Source organism: Adiantum capillus-veneris, chromosome 10 (genome assembly GCF_014529385.1).
Source record: "Adiantum capillus-veneris isolate H3 chromosome 10, ASM1452938v2, whole genome shotgun sequence".
Lineage (NCBI taxonomy): Eukaryota > Viridiplantae > Streptophyta > Polypodiopsida > Polypodiales > Pteridaceae > Adiantum > Adiantum capillus-veneris.
In genome coordinates this window covers 68583729-68597827 of record NC_140940.1, presented here as the reverse complement: position 1 = coordinate 68597827, position 14099 = coordinate 68583729, and the positions used below count along the sequence as shown (strand labels likewise).

The window sequence follows — 14099 nt, the reverse complement described above, 5'->3', positions numbered from 1 at the left end:
TGCTTTTTGTTGCTCTCTCCACCCAAGCACTCTTGTAATTCTCATTAGGAATCTATTCTAATGAAATGCCCACTATGTTCATGCTAATTTCCTACACACAAGTTATTAGGCCATTAAATGTTACACGGACCATAAATTCATTACAATTTTTATGTAGATCATAATATACCACAAGGAATACTCCGATGACAATGCAAAATTCCCACTGTTTGTAATGAAATTTATTACAAGATTGTGTGGTGGGCACCCCCTCCCACTAAACGCAGAAAGACTCATGCTGATTGAGAAACAGTTTGCTCTACGCGTATTTGGCATTGGGTATGGGTGCCAAGCACTCAGATCCCCCTATTTCATGTCCTACACAGCTCAGGCTCTGGCTGCAGGGGTTGAAGACCCGGAAAGCTTAGATCCATACAACAAGCGACTGTTTCTGAGGGAAAGAAGACGCCTGATGCCCATGGGGATGCTGCCATCAACAGAGGAACGAGCTCGTCTACAGAGCTTGCACATCGAAGAGGTACAAAGTGAGGAAGAAGGAGGTGCATCAAAGAGGATAAAAACGACAGGCTCAGGTCCATCTTCTCCCGCTCCTGACTCGTGACCGTCGCCACCTCGCATGGCGCTCTACCGCATTTGAAGCTCCCCAAGCCATCTGTTTCTTCTCTTTGCGTATGTTTTGTAAAGACCGTGTAATTTCTGAACTCTTAAGAAGTTCCTTCTGCCTTGCTCTATGAATTAGTCGTCTATAAGTCCATTGGTGTAACTCTAATAGGCTATTGACCTTATCTTTTCCTCCCCCATGTCTAGTGTGCTTAAAATAACCTGTTCTTGCCATGTAGTGGGTTTTTTCCATGCCTTGTGTGGACCATAGTGATAGCGAGCCGTATGTCTTGGCAAAATATGGACCATGGTTGAACAATATGTGCTGCATTGAAATAAAACAAAATGGTCAATAGAGTACAATTTAAAATTTTGTTTTGTATACGTAGAATGCCAACCCACCATGTAATGGGTGATATGTTGCCCATCCCACCCTGTAAGGTAAGCCTTTTTCCAATCGAACAAGGCTGCTTGAAATGATTGAGCTTACTTTGGTCCCAAGAATGCTGCTCAACGTAGTGAAAAATTTTATCTAGTGATTTCCACACGTTCACCGCATCAGCCATCCAATATAAGCATGGATTTGCCACAGCTGCTCCGTGTGTTATGTTGTATATACACTTAAGAGTCTTTAAGTCATCTGCCATGTGCCATTCCACTGTGTAGTCACCAAATCCTTCCACTAAAAGAACGGCTCCGTTTCTTTGTTCACTGATGATAGAAGGAATTTGGGTTTGACTAAAAACCCAATCAAGGATTTCAAAATTTTCCTTATCAACCTGCAATGAAAAACGAAAACACAAAATTAACAACCAAATAATCAATATTTTTGTTATCATAGAGTGAAAGAAGTATACTTGAAATGATCCTAGAGTTAGAATGTTGTTTTCGAATTGCACGTTGAAGTATGGTGGATCCTCTTTCGTTATTGATGGATCCAGATCTCTGTTCATGAGGGTAATGGTGACTCTCTCCAACTTCTTTTTCTTCAGGACCTCACACTCGTCGAGCTTCAAAACAAACTTGAGAACCCCACCGCACTCCTCTCGATTGATGTCAAAGAAGTGAATTGTATACCTTTGCAATTCTTCAAGATCAACGAAGAGGTTGTTGTTCTTCAAGATCAACGAAGAGGTTGTTGTGCTCATTAAACTGTACCTCTCTGCCGCCCTTGCCTAAGAACGTTTGCTTCAATATGGAATGGTGACCCAAGTTTCTCAAACACCTCATTGTTTATGTGCCAGCGAGCAGCCTTTACATGTGATGGCTTTGGCAGCAATGATCCTCTCTGTAGTTTATTTTGAGACTTTTTAGCTAATTCTTTGAAGAGTGCCCTGTATCCCATCTGCGAGATGCCACTCTCATCAAGTATTTCTTGCACTTCCATTGGTTCCAGCTGATTCTCGTTCATAAAGGAGGTAAGTAGCCTCCCTTTCAACTTACAAAATTTTTTCTGAGTTATCATCTCTTCAACTACTTCTTTTGGAACTAGACGGCTGTAATGCACTCCGGCATTGACGCCTGCACTGTTCAAATTTGGATGCAGTAAAGACCTGCCAAAAAAGCACCATGCGTTATGATCATGTATAGGAAAGTGTATCCATTTCTTAATGAAGCACATTGAAGAAACAAAATTTGAGTTACCTTAAAGCTCGTATTCGTTTTTTCAGGCCACCACTACCAACCTTCATGTTCTCAATGTTGCACAGATCTCGTTTTCTTTTCCGACTACCAAGCACGGTGTCTTTCTCTCGCAAGCTTGTGATCTTCTTCTCAAGGCCTTGGATTGTCTCTCTGTTTGATGAAATCTTTTGAGAGCATGCTTCATTAAGTTTCTTCAACTGCATGTTCTCCATCGCCAGGTTTCTTTGCCTTTCCGCATTCAATCCTCTCATTTCCAAATGTTCGGTGTATCCCAACTAGCCCATCCTTGCCATCGCCTGTAAAATGTAAGAGATTAGTGATATTAGCAAAGGGAGGTGGCGCATTTGTCGTCGGATCCTTTGGATAAATAGACCCATCGGTCCACAAATCCAAATGATGTTCCTTGTTTGTCCTTCTAAGTTCTTTCTCCCGTTGAGATAAGAAAGACTCCCTCCTACGTTTCTACAATGGTGCGTACTCTTGCAATACATCAACATGAAGATGAAATGTGTTCTTTCTTTGGGTAAGTGTTAAAGATGAAGGGGCTAAGGATTGCAAGTTCAAATTAGTGTTTTCATCAGGAAAAGAAGCGTTTTCCATTCCTAGAGTTGATAGAGAAGAAGACGGAGACTCAAAACTCATGAAATATCTCAGGTTTTGGGAGGGAAGGCCATATTCTCAAGTTTAGAGTTGATAGAGTTCGTGTGGCTTAGGTTTCTGGAGGGAACGCTTGTAAGTTGGTATTTCAAATCATTAGTCATACGGTTAGTTGGATTCCTGACAAGAGAACGAAGGATAAGAATGATAAAGACGGCGCTACCTACCAAAGAATGTCATTTTGGCTTTTTGTTGTGCAGAAAAGTATCACATAAAATACACAATTTAACATTTTCATTTTCTCTCTCTAAGCCAACGTGGCACTTCTTACAGGGCCCAAAAGTGAGTCCAACTTTCTCCTAATGGTTTCTCCTAAGAGCATAATATTGCACTCTTAACTTGCCCATAGGCAATGTCCATATCCCAAACAAAATCATCCGCTACAAATATATTATCCTTAGGTAAAAAGATCGGTGTAAGCAAAGGCTAACCATAAAGTATCTCAAAGCCTTTCCCATAGACGAATGTACGATATTGTTATACGCATACTCGACAAAGGATAAATACTTTCCCCACTCATAATGTATGTCCGACACATAGGATTTTAACATATCCAATACTGTGGAATTGGTGATCTCACTCTGCCCATCCATTTGGGGATGGTATGTAGAATCCATTTGCGAATGGTGTGCAGAAGAAAAATTCAACTTTGTGCCAAGGCTATCAAACAAGGCACGCAAAAAGTTAGGAGACGAAAGCAATTGGTGGTTAGCCAAGATTCTGGAAGGTACACAAGCTAGAATGTAGACTCAATTCAAATCTGAATTTATGAACATTCTTCCGTCCGACTTCGAGAAGGATATTCGGAAGGCATGGGACTAGCTCGTCCAGAAAGAACATGAAAAAGTCATGGCTTATATTGACAAGTATAAATCGGTTCTTCTGAAAGTTACACCTTTCATTAAGAGATCCAACGAAAAAAGGATGCAAAAATTCAAAGTAGGCCTTCAACCTCCGCTTCGAAAGAGCATGAAGGTGTACCCCCACAATACCCTTCAATATATGATGGAATTGACAATCATTACTGAGGATCTACATTCCACTAGTACCTTCAGACGAATGGAACACAGCACGTACGGTGCAAGGCAAAGAGCGGTTTATGATGACCATGGTGACCAAGACAAAAACTGACCCTTTGAGGACCTAGATAAGTTGAAGAAGCCGTCAAATGGCTCAAGTATCTCACACCGAACCAAGTACAAATCTTCAAAGTGCAAGGAAGGTGTTTCTATTATGGTGAGAAAGGACACATGAAGACTGACTGCCTTGTTCGGCATCAACGACAGGAACAAGCATCTTCGAAGAAGGAACTTGCTCCACCGAGCTTGAATTCTGTTCCCGATGTTCAAGGGAATACTGAAACAGAAAAAAGAAAGCGTCAACTTCTAAAGGGCTAGGGATCTACGAACAACCAGCAGGTATTGATTCTCAATGATCTTGGATCAAAGCACAACTTTATCTCATTGGACACTACAGAACGCTTGGGACTCACATTGGTTCAGCTTGAAACTCTGGTCCCTTCTGGATCGGCATTCGAGGGGCTGACTTCTAATGAGACTCCCGTGAAGAACAACTCAATATTTAGATTGGCGAATACAAGGATTGCGAATCATTTTTTATGGCACCCATCGAGGGATGTGATATCATCTTGGGTATGTCATGTCACTACCATATGCAACTAGTCCAGATTATGTGGAAAAGACCCTTGCTTATGAGTATGAGGACAAGAACAATAGATTTTTTACTGATGTTAGGGATTGTCTATTCCCTATTGTAAGCCATATCTCCATTGAAAGGAAATAAAGAATTGCATTTTAGCTACTTGATTGTCGCACGAAAAAAGGATAAAACTAACGAGGGTTCGCTCTCTAGTTTGGAAATTTAACGTTTTTAATTTATTAAAAGGTATAAGGATTGTTTCACGGATACTCTTTCGGGGATAAACTACTTTCTTAACATCCGAAAGATCATAGTACCGGGTAGCTCACCGCCAAACCAACCCTCTTACAAAGTAATTCTTTCTCAGTAAGAGGAAATTTTGAAGCAAGTCAACGAGCTTCTAGAAAAAGGTCTAGTTCGACCAAGTGCTTCACTTCACTGCTCTCCAATTTTAGTGGTGCAAAAAAAAAGATGGCGCATTTTGAATGTGCATAAATTACCAATCTTTAAAGAAGAAGATCACTATCAAGAATCGCTTTTTGATTTCTTGAATTGATGATATTCTCGATAAATTGTAAGGTGCAACCATCTTTAGTTGCATTGACTTAAAAGAGCAGGTATCATCAGATACGAATCGCCACTGACATTGTCCATAAAGCTGCCTTTTCGTACTGCCTTTGGACTTTATAAATTTTTGGCAATGCCTTTTGGCTTGAGCAATGCTCCTGCCACATTCAAATCAAATGATAGATTGAATTTTCAGTCCACACAGAGATTTTACAATAGTGCTCTTTGATGACATACTTGTCTTTTTGAAGATCGGGGAGAAGCATTGGAAGCACTTAGACATAGTGTTTCAGGAACCGCAAAAGCATGAGTTGCATGTAAATGAAAAGAAAAGTGAGTTGTTTCTCATGGAGATACACTATCTCGGCTATTTAGTCTATTTAGTATGGATCTCGCAAAGATCAAGTGGTACAATACTAGCCAACTCCCACTACGGTACATCATGTACATAGATTTCTTGGATTGTGCTCCTTATATAAGAGGTTTATATGAGGGTCTACTCATGTAGCAGGACCACTTCATGACCTAACAAGGAAGAATATTCCTTTGCAATGGGGCTCGAGAAAACAAGGTGCATTTGATAGGCTCAAATATTTATTAAGCCATGTTTCTATTTTAATAGTGCGAGACTTACGGGAACCATTTAAGACTCATTGCAATGCTTCAGGTGGTGCAGTTCTCAACCAAGAAGCCCATACAATGGCCTATGAAAGTAGACGTCTTAAGCATGGAGAATTGCATGCCTCAATCTACAAGAAGGAACTTATGGCTGTGATTCACGCCTTGTCTACTAGAAGCATTATCTTCTAGGAGTGGATTCTGTGATCAAAACTGATCATCAATTAGCGGTATTTTCTTACGCAACAAAAACTATTTGAAAAGCAGATGAGATGGGCCAATTTTTTACCCATGTTTCACTTTCAGATCCTTCATACAATCAAGAGTAACAATGTGGCTGCAGACGCACTGTCTAGATAGCCAAGTGTGAATGAAATTAGTTATGTATATCACTAGGAGCTGGAATTACTTCCAGATTTGTATTCAAATAACCCAAACTTCTTCTTCAATTGGAGAAAGTTACAGAACAAAGTTAATGTGAATATTCCTATTTGATTCGGGATGGTTATCTCTACCACCACCAAGTAATTTGTATGGTGGCATTATCATTGAGGAAGAAAATCATGGATGAAGCACGTGCTTCGCTTTATGCGGGTCATCAGGGTATTCTCCCTACAACTTTAGCATTGGAAAGGTATTTCGTTTGGCCAAGCCTCAAAGTAGACATCCATCAGTATGTCAGGGAATGTTTGGTTTGCCAAAAATTTAAGTACGATTGAAATAAGACGCCTCCTAGGTTACTCTAACCTTTGCTTGTGCTTAATCAACCTTGGGAGAGTATTGCCATGGATTTTACTATGGATCTTCCTAAGACTCAAACTAGAAAAGATGCAATTTAGACCATTGTGGACAGATTTAGCATTGAGCAAGTGAGATCCATCCCAACATGATGCAACTTGGATTTTCGGTAGAGTTCCCATTGGCAAAAGCAACTTTAAACTGTCTGATGAAAGACAGTGCCTTGAAGATGTCTCTCTGTCCTATGTAACTGTCAAACTTGACATCCTTGTCACCAGATTTGAAAACCCGTATCTTGCGGTTATCCTTGTTGAACTTGGGCTTCTCTTAAGTATTATGTAGGGAAGTAGTAGGCATTTTTTTATTTGAAGAAGGGCTTAGATATTGTATGAGAAGTGGAATTAGTATTATAATTAGGAGAGTATGATGAAGAATAGATAAAGGCATCCTTGCTTTCTTTTAGCAGAAAGAGTTTTTTTTTTTACCCTTGTTCTTGGACCTTACGCCCATCGCCATATGTTGCTATGTTGCTTGTGGCTTCTTGATTACGTACAAAACCTTCTGGACAGACGAGAGCGTGAGAAGCTGCTGCAATTCTGCAAGTTAAACTCGTACTTGTTGAAGATGAACTCGTACTTGCTAAAGCCTTTGTCTTCAGCGGTTCTTCCGTGGCTCGTCATGGTTCTTTCCGTTCCTTCCTAGAATCGTCATCTTGTGCAGAAAAAGAGAGGCGGTCGGGCCCTGATACCACTGTTACAAAGGAGAGTGCACACGAATAATCAACAAGCTGAAAAGAAATAGACTTTCAACCAAAGGAGAAACCCCTTCATTCTAAATCTCAGACTCGATGGTATATTCCTTCCAGTACAAGAAATTCTGAGAGGCGAGCTCTCAATTCCGTCTGCAATCCGGAGCGTGGAACTCTGCAGACCGTTATGGATTCCGTTAGAGAATTCTTGAGCATATGCAAATGCCATGTTCCTTCTCCATGATGGAGCACCTGCAAAAAGCACAAACACGAAAACAACTCAAAGAGCGTATTCACAATCTGTACATGTCGCTCCAAGCAACCTTCCTACGCTACCTTTGCGAGATCACTTGCAGAAGCTTGACGGCAAGTACCATTGTTGCTAGCGCTGACAAAACTAGGCTAAGAGAGGGGGTGCTTGGTTTCATTTATAGGTCTTGAGAGGCTGCAGTAATAGCCGACGAGAAACCTGCAACAATAGCTGTAGCGAGTAGCAATGAAATGGCGAGAGAGGGAGAGAGGGAGAGAGAGAGAGAGAGAGAGAGAGAGAGTCAATTTTCAGCCATAAGGGCAACACTGATTTTTTTCTTTTAATAAGCCTTGCTTTAATTTTCTTGCTTGGCTGCCCACTTATTAAGTGAAACATGTTAAAAACTCAACAAAAACTCAATGAGCTGATAACCGATGCTACACAACACTTCCCTAACGTCCTTGGATGTAATTCTCATGCACAGATAAAATGCAGACACAGATTCCTCGTAGGAAAGCATCTGCTTTTCTTAGAAAGTACTTAAAAATATTCCACTTTTTAAGAAAAGCTTCTCAGAACCCATCTTTATTCTTGTGCTTGCTTCCTTACGCGAATTCCTTTTTTCAGTTCAGATTTCCTTCAAGACCAATAAAATATTTCCTTTTCGATACTCCGTCACCCATCATGTGACACATCGGAAATAGCCACTTCCCGATCTCTCCCACCGAACTAACGGTACAACTCCTTTGCGATGCTTAATGTCACCCATCATATGACACATCAGAGTTGTCCGTTGCTGATGGCTTTTATCAATTCTAGTAGATCTAGAGTTCCTAAATTTTACAATTAAAGTGTACACATTTAAATATCATGATTTCAATAAATAGAAATTACTCAAAAAAATAAAAAATTAGTCCATTTAGCAACATCCGTTTTGCTTTTAAACAGTTGTCGTCAATTGTAGTGCTTGCATGTATCCTTTCAAAATCTCGGGATAAGAAGGTAATTCTTGCTCGGTCATGTACTGATCATCTAAAGTAAAATAATTCTTGAATTTTACCAAATACTTCCATGTAATCTTTTCGGACTTTAGTGACCGCTCCTAATGATGAATGATCTTCTCCGGTTGGAGTATTCCTTCAGTTTCCTCAACCTGAGGAGGTTCCTCGGCAATAGGCTAACTTGAATACGGTCCCACGTATTGCCGGAGTAAACTATGGAAAGCATTATGGATCCTCCAATTAAGCGGTAGCTCTAATCGGAATGTCATATCATTCACTTGGTCAATTATTTTAAACGGCCTACAATAACAATTGGAAAGTTTTACCACTTTCCCCTAATGAGTTGCTTGTTTCTTTAGTCTTGCCTTGTCAAACTTGAGTAAGATCAATTGATCGATTGTTAAGTCCAAATTCCTTATGTGCTTGTCCGCAGCTTTCTATGCTTTTCCTGAGAGCATAATATTGCTCTCTTAACTTGCCCATAGGCATTGTCTCTCTCCCTCAATGATCCAACCACCCCTCCCCCTTCCTCCATGACTGTTTCAACAATTCTCCCTATAACCCTTCACCAATCTCACACACCCCGCAATCCCCTCTTCCTTCACACCCTTATTCTTCGACAATTAAATGTATTAACTACGAATCATGCTAAAAAACACAAGTCCTTAGCATCAAATAAACCCCACTTATTCCACAACAAAGAAGAATGTAATAATTATATATCACATTTCATGTTCTTACTGCTGCTAGCTTTACTGTTGTGGGTGGTGTTCTCACTCAACCTAGCAAAGAGTCCGCCTTGGACCAGCCAGTTTACTACAACACTCGGCTTGTCTCTCCTCACATAGCCTCTAGCATCTTGCAGCCATACTGCTTAGGGATGCCATCTTGCAGCCATACTGCTTAGGAAGGAGTGTGAGGTAGTCATACCTGTTTAGGGACACCATTGTTCGTGTGAAGGTGTGCAATATTTGTCGGAGGTGTGGGTCTAGCCGCCTGACTGACCACCCTCTCCAAGCTTTTATGCCCAGGTTACCCTTTCAGAGATGGGGCTTGGATTTTATTGGCGCAATCTGCCCTATGGCCGAGTCGACGAAGGGCCACAGAGTATGCTACCCAGTGCGGTAGAGGTGACTGCCACAACAGTAGCTAAATTCCTGTATAAGAAAAATCTTTTGCAGGTCTGGGTGCCCTCTTGAGTTTGCTAGTGACCAGCGATTCATCTCCATGTGTAGCATTTTTGGTAAACCGTGCCTTTATACACATTATGCAATACTACAAGAGTCCTCGGGAAGCAAACTTCCATAGAGGAGTTGTTGAAGCCCCAGCCACTCATATGAATGAGCATCTTATGAATCCCACAATTAGCATGCAGAAGTCTGCAACAAATCTGCATTAAAAGCTTTGGTGTTGATGGTTCTCTTTGCGACTCCATAGTTAGCCCCAAATTTTCCACTCATTGAATATGATAATCTGCTTTTGTGTGCTTGTACAAGACTGCAAATGTATCAAGAAACTGCTTGTATCTTGGCTTTTGAAGGCCTGCACACATAACTCAAACAAATGTGTGCAACAAAGCTCGCAGAAGTGGGGTTCTATGTGCAAGAAATGGAGGACCAAGAGCATTCCAACCAGCTCTGTTGTTCCTCTAATATGCATGCTTGCTTCACCATACTCAGTGATTCTATCATACTCAGTGATTCTATCATCCCTTTCTCCTGTTGCCTGCACGCAGCTGCATAAATATTGCGCATGGATACATATGTAGCAGCATCCATCTCATCCAGCTGTGTCGCATGCTCAAATGCCCATTTTGCAAACTTCAAATCTTCCCATTTTTGACAAGCACCCAAAAATGCATGCCACATTGGAAGATTGACAGACAGAGGCATCTCCTCAATGACTAATGATGCCTTATCTAAATGTCCAGCACGACCAAAAAGATCAACCATGCAGTTATGGTGGTCCAATGTGGGAATGATTCCACAGATCTTGCTTGCAAGCTCAAAATACATCTGCCCCTTGTCCAAAAGACCTCCATGACTGCATGCATTAAGCACAATAGTAAATGTGACCATATCTGGAGCAATACCTTCTGTTATCATCTTCTCAAAGAGACTCAAGACAATCTCATGATTGCCAATCTGAGCATAGCCTTCCATGAGTGCACTCCATGAAACCACATCCCTCTCAAACAACTTGTCAAAAAGTTTATGAGCTTCTCCAAGCATGCCGCAACTTGCATAAAGAATTAACAAACCATTCCCGACAACATTATCCTGTTCTACTAACATATGACTCTCAGCTATAGCATGTATTCTTTTCCCCTTGTGCGCAGCTCCTAAGCTACCACAGGCTTTCAAAACACAAGCAAGAGTAACAATATCGGGAGAGAAGCCCTCGGCTTGCATTCGCTCATGGCTTCTCAATGCTTCCTCGCCATGGTCGTGCTGAGAATATCCTGTGATTAATGTGTTCCAAGAGACTAAATCCCGAATCAAAAGCTTAGCGAAGGCATCTTGTGCTATGTCAAGTGCACCACACTTGACATACATGTCTAAGAGAGCATTGGCAGCCACAATGTCCAATTCTACTTCATACTCTCTCAAAATCGTAGCATGTATCTCTTGGCCCTTATCTAACGCCCCTATGTTGCCCAATGCTTTTAAGACAGAAGCCAAGGTCACCAAGTTGGGAGAGAAGTTCCTTGCTTGCATCTGCTTAAAGCAGCTCAAGGCTTCTTCACAAAAACCATGTTGAACATATCCTGCAATGAGCCCGTTCCAAGATATTACATTCTGAACTGAAAGTGCATCAAACACCTGTTGCGCTTTTTCAAGCGCACCACATTTGGCATACATGTCTACGAGCGCATTAGCAACCATAACATGTTCTTCCAACATGCGCTCTCTTACAATCTGAGCATGTACTTCTTGACCCTTGTTCAAATGCCCTGCATTGCCACATGCCTTCAAAATGCAAGCAACCGTTACTTCATTTGGAGGAAAACCAATCAATTGCATCCTTTCGAAGCAGCTCCACGCTTTTTCACCATAACCATGCTCGGCATATCCTGCAATCAGTGTAGTCCACGAGACCACATTTTGAAATGGAAGATTGTCAAACACTCTCTGAGCTTCTCCAAGGGCACCACACTTTGCATACATGTCTATAAGTGCATTAGCAACCAAAATATCCGTTTCTAGCAAGCCCTCTCTTTCAACCTGGTGATGTATTTCTACACCCTTCTCTAAAGCTTCTATGCTGCCGCAAGCTCTCAGAACACATGCGAAGGTTACTGCATTTGGAGAGAAGCCCCTCACACGCATGCACTCATAGCAATTTAGTGCTCGTTCGCCATGTCCATTTTGAGTATACCCAGCAATTAATGCAGTCCAGGCAATTACATTTTGAACTGGGAGCTCATCAAACACCTCCTGTGCTTTCTCAAGTGCACTGCATTTGACGTACATGTTGATGAGCGAATTGACAACAAGAGTACTTTTTTCTAGCATCCGCTCTCTAACAATCTGGGTGTGTATTTCTTGACCTTTGCCTAAAGCTCCGCTGCATCCACATGCTTTCAAAATGCAAGCAAAGGTGACCGAATTTGGAGAGAAACCTGCTGCTTGCATCTGATCAAAACAGGTAAGAGCTTCTCTATCATATTCATGTTGAGCGTATCCTGCAATCAATGCAGTCCAGGAAACGATATCTCGAGCTACAAGCTCATCAAACACTTCTTGCGCTTTTCCAAGAGCGCCTAATTTCGCATACATGTCAATCAATGCATTGGCTATCATGGTATGTTTACACATCAAATGTTCTCTAACAATTTGAGCATGTATTGACTGACCCTTGTAAAGGTCTCCCACACTACCACATGCCTTTAAGACACAAGCAAAGGTGGCTGCATCAGGAGAACAATTGCTTGATTGCATACAATCAAAACAAATTATCGCTTTCTCGCCATGCCCTTGTTGTGCATAACCTGCGATTAAAGCATTCCATGATACCACATTGTGACCGACGAGTTCATCAAAAACTTCTTGAGCTTTCTCAAGAGCACCACACTTGGCATACATACTTATCAAAGTGTTGCCTACGAAAAGATTTTTCTCAAGCAACCCTCTTCTGACAATATCAATGTGTATTTCCCTTCCTCTCTGCAGTTCTTTTTGCTCACCACAAGCCTTCAAATGGGCAACCAAAGTTGACGTGTCAGAGTTATTAGCGTTGTTAGCGATCACCATATTCTCTTCAAAATGTGCTTTGCAGTTTAGTTTTTTCATTTGCCCTGTTGTTTTCTTCATCGCCTATTGCCAGTCTGATATTCTGACTTCCATTGTGGCTTGTTTGAGCATTTACTCAATGCTTAACAATGGTGATGGTCGTAATACAATTGATTGAGGTACAGGAGTTTGCAGCTGTTGTGTGAGTGTGTACTACAAGAATGACAAAAAAAGCAACACAAAAATTGCCAATACCTTCGTGCTTTTATGGTGCCACCAATGAGTGGGATTGCAAATCCAGCTTTATCATGTAACATTCGACTGCAACGGAAAGAGATCGAACACGTGTTTTTGCCCCTCCTTGGAAGGGTATGATGTGTGCCAACTAATGAGAAACTCTCTGACAGTTTCACATTAGCAGGGGCAAACACTGAAGATAAACCAAGGCATTTTGATAGATTCAACAGCTTCCTCTCGATCCTATAGGTACTTAACAACAAGGGGTTCGCCATTTCCAAGACTGGAAACAGCTTCAATTAGCGCAACTTTTCAAAGCAGAATTGGTCAGAGAGTGGAAGTACTCCTTAAACCCTTGGGAGATTGCTGCTGAAGTAAGAACAAATGGGTTCACCGATACTTAACTTCGGGCGTACCATCCAATTTCTCTCCCTCGCTTTTATGTGCTCAAGGCCCTGTGTGTGTGAGTGTTTCCCTTCATAAGAGGGCTCCTATTTGAAGGCCTCTGTGTGTATGTGTGTGATGGGGGCGCTACTGAGGTGTACGTGTTGGGAGGCGCAAGAGGGGTGGGGACAAGTGCAAGAAGAGAGAAAAGAGCCGGGAGGTGACAGAGGCTGATGGTGAGGGTGCAGGAGGGAAGCAGACAGAGCTATGTCGTGAGCAACCTTCTTTTTTTTTGGGGGGGGGGGGGCATATGTAGGTCTGCCAAGTTTTTGGACAAACGCTTTTCGAGCATTGATACTATACAAACAAGGTCGTCTACAGTAGACGAGCCTAGTGACTGATTGACACCACTTCTGTCGGGTGGGGTCTATGGACGCTATTAATTGGGGGCGGCGGGATCAGTTTTGCACCGTCCGATGGCGGTTTAATCTCCAAGTGATCACCATGTGATCACAATTAAAGTGAACCCCAAGTAAATTTGATGTGAACATCAAGTTATCCCCATGTGAATCCCAATCGACATGTGATCACCTTGTGACCCCACCCATTACCAAGTGATTACAGTGTGACCCCGACTATCCCAAAGTGATTGCAGTGTGACCCCGTCCATCCCAAAGTGATCTCCAAGTGAACAACATGTGATCTCCACCCCGTCATTTTTGCTATATGATTCTATGTTCACACCTCCATTTCAAGTGGCGCGC

At 41.8% G+C, this 14099-nt stretch overlaps 1 protein-coding gene across 1 annotated transcript; it reads right to left on the bottom strand.

The window, feature by feature from the left end:
* Positions 1–9147: 9147 nt before the first annotated feature.
* On the bottom strand, positions 9148–13629 carry LOC147449018 (pentatricopeptide repeat-containing protein At3g53360, mitochondrial-like). The gene has a single exon (XM_086521392.1). The coding sequence runs from the start codon at positions 12793–12795 to the stop codon at positions 10078–10080; it is 2718 nt and encodes a 905-aa protein (XP_086377518.1). The 5' UTR covers positions 12796–13629; the 3' UTR covers positions 9148–10077.
* Positions 13630–14099: the final 470 nt, after the last annotated feature.